This window comes from Labrus mixtus, chromosome 22 (assembly GCF_963584025.1).
Source record: "Labrus mixtus chromosome 22, fLabMix1.1, whole genome shotgun sequence".
Lineage (NCBI taxonomy): Eukaryota > Metazoa > Chordata > Actinopteri > Labriformes > Labridae > Labrus > Labrus mixtus.
Genome location: NC_083633.1, coordinates 20814325 through 20820340, shown reverse-complemented (window position 1 = coordinate 20820340; position 6016 = coordinate 20814325). Strand labels below are relative to the sequence as shown.

The following is a 6016-nucleotide window of genomic DNA, read 5'->3' as shown; positions in this document are numbered from 1 at the left end:
TTTGAAGGCCTCTCAAACATCTTCGTTTCTGTTAGACTTGATAAGAAGATTTTGACTACAATTACGGCAAGCGAGCAGTTTTTCTGAGTTAAAACACGAACTGACGAAAACAAAAACAAGCTGTAGTAAAAGCGTCTCGAAGTCGAGACTTTTTTTCTTGTTATACGCAACAACAAAAAAAAAGTTATATAATTTTAAAATACTGAGTCATGCCTTTTTAACAATCGCGTTCTTCTGTCAAACTGCTTTTGGGCTTCCGTACCTCTCTGCCTGTATGCAATCTGGCAGACAGCCGGGTAATCGCAGCCTGAAACGCTGTTATATTGAATCATATTGAATCATATTGATCCGTTTTGAATCAGAAACATGAGCCGGAGTTATAATGACGAGCTACAGTACCTGGAGAAGATCAACGGAACCTGCTGGAGGATTAAAAAGGGTTTCGTTCCCAACATGCAGGTGAGACTCTCTTTGACTACCAGCTAATGTGGCTAACTGGTTAGCTCGCAGAGCCGCAGTAAACTTCAGTTCGTTGAATAATTTATAATTTATTGTTGAATAAATATAAACACTTTAAACAAACCCCCATCTGAAAATATAACCATTAACAACTAATTATAGTCACAAATCAGTAACAAATTATCACAGAAAGTCAGCCACATAGCAAAGTTTAAGCGTGATGACGTTGCTCAATTACGCATTTATTACGTGTAAAATGTAAAAGGTGAATCCACCTGTTTTTTAATTGATATCAGGATAAGAACCAGACTAACACTTGACATGTCCACGTGTCCAGAATCCATCAGCTACATTCTGTTATTTTAATGATAAATAGCATCAAAACTGCTGAAACTTTAAAAAACTACATTATTTCATAAGACAGGTGTGAAGGAGAGAACAACACAAACTGCAGAAAAACTCCAAACTGTCAACATTCCTCTTAGATACTACATAATATTTGGTTTTTAGGACTTCTATTTTTTGTTGCCAAACAGGTATTAATATCGTTTGATTTTAACAGGTATAATATTGCAGTTTTAAAATCATTGTTCCCCTAATTTTTATTTTTTTATTTATTTATTTGTTAGGGACAGTGCATATTAATGAATGTAGTACACTCAGTTTACTGCACATTGCACAAGTTTACTTTTTCTTTAAATTTTATTTTATTTACCGTTTTGTACATTTTGCACAATTTAGAATTTATTACTGTAAATATTATTTATCTTATTTTATTTAATCTATTTTACCTCATCTTATTTTATCTTTTTTTACCTTATTTTATTTTATCTATTTTACCTTATTTTATTTTATCTTATCTTATTTTATCTATTTTACCTTATTTTATTTATTTTACCTAATTTTATTTTACCTAATTTTATTTTATCTTATTTTATTTTATCTATTTTACCTTATTTTATCTTATTTTACCTCATTTTATTTTATCTTATTTTATCTATTTTACCTTATTTTATTTTATCTATTTTACATTATCTTATTTTACCTTGTTTTATTTTATCTTATTTTACCTCATTTTATTTTATCTTATTTTATCTATTTTACCTTATCTTATTTTACCTTATTTTATTTTATCTATTTTACCTTATCTTATTTTACCTTATTTTATTTTATCTTATTTTACCTCATTTTATTTTATCTTATTTTATTTTATCTATTTTACCTTATTTTATTTTATCTATTTTACCTCATTTTATTTTATCTATTTTACCTTATTTTATTTTATCTTATTTTATTTTATCTATTTTACCTCATTTTATTTTATCTATTTTACCTTATTTTATTTTATCTATTTTACCTCATTTTATTTTATCTATTTTACCTTATTTTATTTTATCTTATTTTATTTTATCTATTTTACCTTATTTTACCTCATTTTATTTGATCTATTTTACCTTATTTTGGTTGTATTGCATCGTGGGACGGAGACAAACGCAATTTCGATTCCACTGTATGTCTGACATATTTTGAAATTGAAAATAAAGTTCACTTTGATTTGATGAACAGCTGTAAAAATGCCAGATTATAGCAGAAGTGTTAGTTTCCATCTGTTGTCCCTCGGCAGGTCACAGAGAAAGACAAATTACAAATAAAATACAAAGGCACAAGTGACACAAGACAATAATAGAGGTTAAAGGTCACAGGCTTGGTTTTCTTTTCTCCACTGTTTGAGGTGTTTTGAAGGTTGCATATGTTTAATTGATTGAATGTATTGAAACGTGAACAATCATCAGTCTGTGTGTCGCAGGTCGAGGGGATCTTCTACGTGAACGATCCTCTGGAGAAGCTGATGTTTGAGGAGCTTCGTAACGCCTGTCGAGGAGGAGGTCGGCGTCTCTTCCCTCTCTACATCATCATCTCTATCATCATCACGAGTGTTGTCTTGTTAAGTGATTTTATATTTTGATGTTACCTCAGGTGTGGGCGGATTCCTTCCAGCCATGAAGCAGATCGGGAACGTGGCGGCTCTGCCCGGGATCATTCACGTAAGTGTCAGGATGAAACGTGCTCAAAGCGGCGCCGTGTTGATCTTTATGTTTACACTTCATCACTTTGTGGTTAATCTTCCCTCAGAGGTCCATCGGCCTCCCCGACGTTCACTCTGGTTACGGGTTTGCGATCGGAAACATGGCGGCCTTCGACATGAACGACCCCGATGCTGTCGTGTCTCCAGGTACGTTTCAGGTGTAGTTAGAGACAAGAGCTCGTATTTCTTTTCTGTATTAAGTGAATTATATGAAACACAAATCCTTAATCGGATAGCAGCATTCAATCAAAAATCTTTGTTTTTCTTTTTATCCATGTTGGTCTAAAAGTTTTCAATGATCCAAAATAATGGTGTCAGAACTGTTCATAACTGAGCTTGAACATCTATAGTTAGTACTAGCTTTGTTACCACAATGAAATAAGATTTTATTTATCATAAATATTTAGTTTTGTTCTTTTGTTTTATTAAAAACACGATATGAACCAATACTGGGTGTTAAGGACTTAAGTTCTTGTTGCCATGGTTACGTGTCTCTGGCTCGACTCTCCAGTATCTCGTCGTTGTCTGTGCAGGTGGTGTCGGCTTCGACATAAACTGCGGCGTGCGGCTGCTGAGGACGAACCTGGACGAGGGCGACGTGCAGCCGGTGAAGGAGCAGCTCGCTCAGTCTCTGTTCGACCACATCCCGGTGGGGGTCGGGTCCAAGGGGGTCATCCCCATGGGGGCCAAGTAAGTAAGGACGGAGCCTGCAGCAGTCCAAACCGCCACACAATCCCTGCTCACCTGCTGAGGTGTGTGTGTGTGTGTGTGTGTGTGTGTCTCTGTGTGTGTGTGTGTGTAGGGACCTGGAGGAGGCTCTGGAGATGGGGGTGGACTGGTCTCTGAGGGAGGGGTACGCCTGGGCCGAGGATAAGGAGCACTGCGAGGAGTACGGCAGGATGCTGCAGGCCGACCCCAACAAGGTCTCCTCCAAGGCCAAGAAGAGAGGCCTGCCACAGGTATCCCATCATGCTCTGGGGCTCCGCCTCCTGTCAGCAGCTGTGTCGTTGTCTGGTTACCATGGAGACGTAATGTTCATCTTAACACTAAGCGTCTCTCTGTTGCAGCTCGGGACTCTGGGAGCAGGAAATCACTACGCTGAGATCCAGGTGGTCGACGAGATCTATAACGACTACGCCGCCAAGAAGATGGGCATCGACCACAAAGGACAGGTGTGCGTGATGATCCACAGTGGCAGCAGAGGACTCGGGCACCAGGTGGCTACAGGTACGAGACGCCTCGGCACACCCGGAGAACGAGAAACTCTCTTTGACCTTGTTGACCTTTAAATGTTGTTGACAGACGCTCTGGTCGCCATGGAGAAGGCGATGAAGAGGGACAAGATCACAGTGAACGACCGTCAGCTGGCGTGCGCTCGCATCACGTCCGCGGAGGGACAGGACTACCTGAAGGGGATGGCGGCGGCGGGAAACTACGCCTGGGTCAACCGCTCGTCCATGACCTTCCTCACCCGACAGGTACGCTCGTTTTTTCTGCACTTTTACAATTCCAAACACTTTCTTCCCGTTCGGCTCTGATGAACTTCTTAAACGTTTCAGGCGTTCTCCAAAGTGTTCAACACGACGCCAGACGACCTGGACATGCACGTCATCTACGACGTCTCTCACAACATCGCCAAAGTGGAGGAGCACATGGTGGACGGGAAGCAGAAGACGCTGCTGATCCACCGCAAAGGCTCCACCCGGGCGTTCCCGCCGCACCACCCGCTCATCCCCGTCGACTACCAGGTACGGAGCCGCTCGCAGGGAGGGAAGTAAACGATTTTAAAAACGGGTTTATGACCTCCTGATGTTTTGTTGTCTTCCAGCTGACGGGTCAGCCAGTTCTGATCGGGGGGACGATGGGGACCTGCAGCTACGTCCTCACGGGGACGGAACAAGGCATGACGGAGACGTTCGGCACCACCTGTCACGGAGCGGTACGAGAGTTCAGCAGATTTCTGACCAGCTCCCAGATTTAAAGGCTTTATATGTGATTTTTTGATCCAGCAGATGTCGCCCTTGAGCACCAGCATGAAACCAAAACAACTCGCGCTGCATTGTTGTGTTAGCATGCTAATGCTAGCGATCTTTATTCTGCTCGTATCTTCACACTGCATGTAAATTTACCTGAAATGAGCGTGATCTAGAAACACAGTTAAGCAGTGAGTACAGTATGTTATTCTTCTTTTCTCTAGTCCCTCAATTAAACAACTTTTATACACGAGGGGAGGAGTCAGCCGGCCGTCCGGGCGATGTAAACAAAGTGAAGATAGGACTCTGAAAACTCTGAAAACATCACAGACAGTGGGACTCGGGTGTTACACCCATTGTAGACAGTCATGACTCACAGTTATTTTCAGAGGAGATACTTGATTTATATATTTAAGTGTGAAAAAATCACAAATAAAGACTTTAAAGAGAAACTCAAACATGACAAATTCTAATTACTTCCTGTTTTGTGTTTCAGGGTCGCGCTCTGTCTCGAGCTAAGTCTCGCAGAAACCTGGACTTCCAGGACGTCCTGGACAAACTGGCTGATCAGGGGATCGCCATCCGAGTCGCTTCACCCAAACTGGTCATGGAGGAGGTGAGAGAAGTTTATTTATTTTAACTTTCAGTACAAACACAAAAAATCTCTGTACGCAGACGATGAAGTGTTGTTTTTTTCTTTTTCCTCCTTTCAGGCTCCCGAGTCGTACAAGAACGTGACTGACGTGGTCAACACGTGTCACGACGCTGGGATCAGTAAGAAGGCGATCAAACTGAGACCCATCGCTGTGATCAAAGGATGAGGCTGCACGATGCTGTGTTCAAAGACTTTAAAGTAAACAAAGACGCCTCGGTGTTCAAAACACGAGAAAGTCACGGACAGAAATCTTCGAGAAGAAGAGGAGCTTCACTTTTTCTTTTTTTTGTGCCTGGTGGGAGAATTTCAGTTTGCTAAATTAATCAGAGAGAGAAAATCTAATGGAACATTTTTGTTTGAATGCTTTGAAAAAAAGAGATTTCTTTTTGTTTGTTTTTTCTGTGATCCAAATAAAAGTGATCACGGCATGAACTCCGTTACAGAACACTTCAAAGGAAGAATGATCGACATAAATAAATCATAAAGTCTGTCCTGTGTAAATGTGTCTCTGAGTCATGACTGTCTACAATGAGGGAGAAGCTCGAGTCCCGCTGGCTGTGTTGTTGTCAGAGCCGTGTTTACATGGACGGGACGGCCGGCTCCTCCCCTTGTGTATAAAAGCTGTTTTAGTCAAGAACTAGAGAGAAGAAGAAGAATATACTCACTGATTATTTGGATGTTAGTAAGAGTTTTTAGATCACGCTCATTCTGTGTCAATTTACATGAAATGTGAAGCTACGAGCTAACTAAAGAGCGCTAACATTAGCATGCTAACACAACAATGTGAAGCTACGAGCTAACTAAAGAGTGCTAACATTAGCATGAACCGTCAGACAGAGATAC

General features: G+C 40.6%; 1 protein-coding gene across 1 annotated transcript; it reads left to right on the top strand.

Annotated features, from left to right (window-relative positions):
* The first annotated feature begins 200 nt into the window (after positions 1-200).
* Positions 201-5674, top strand: rtcb (RNA 2',3'-cyclic phosphate and 5'-OH ligase). Its single transcript, XM_061030017.1, has 12 exons — positions 201-459; positions 2267-2345; positions 2437-2504; positions 2593-2692; positions 3079-3235; positions 3348-3504; positions 3613-3772; positions 3848-4023; positions 4105-4293; positions 4374-4484; positions 5015-5134; positions 5232-5674. The coding sequence occupies exons 1-12, from the start codon at positions 367-369 to the stop codon at positions 5337-5339; spliced, it is 1518 nt and encodes a 505-aa protein (XP_060886000.1). The 5' UTR covers positions 201-366; the 3' UTR covers positions 5340-5674.
* Positions 5675-6016: the final 342 nt, after the last annotated feature.

Excerpts from the sequence above, each read along its gene's own strand:
- rtcb (XM_061030017.1), top strand. The coding sequence starts at position 367 with ATGAGCCGGAGTTATAATGACGAGCTACAGTACCTGGAGAAGATCAAC. Across the intron at positions 460-2,266 it reads GTTTCGTTCCCAACATGCAG|GTCGAGGGGATCTTCTACGT; the intron begins GTGAGACTCTCT and ends TGTGTGTCGCAG. Across the intron at positions 2,505-2,592 it reads CTCTGCCCGGGATCATTCAC|AGGTCCATCGGCCTCCCCGA; the intron begins GTAAGTGTCAGG and ends ATCTTCCCTCAG.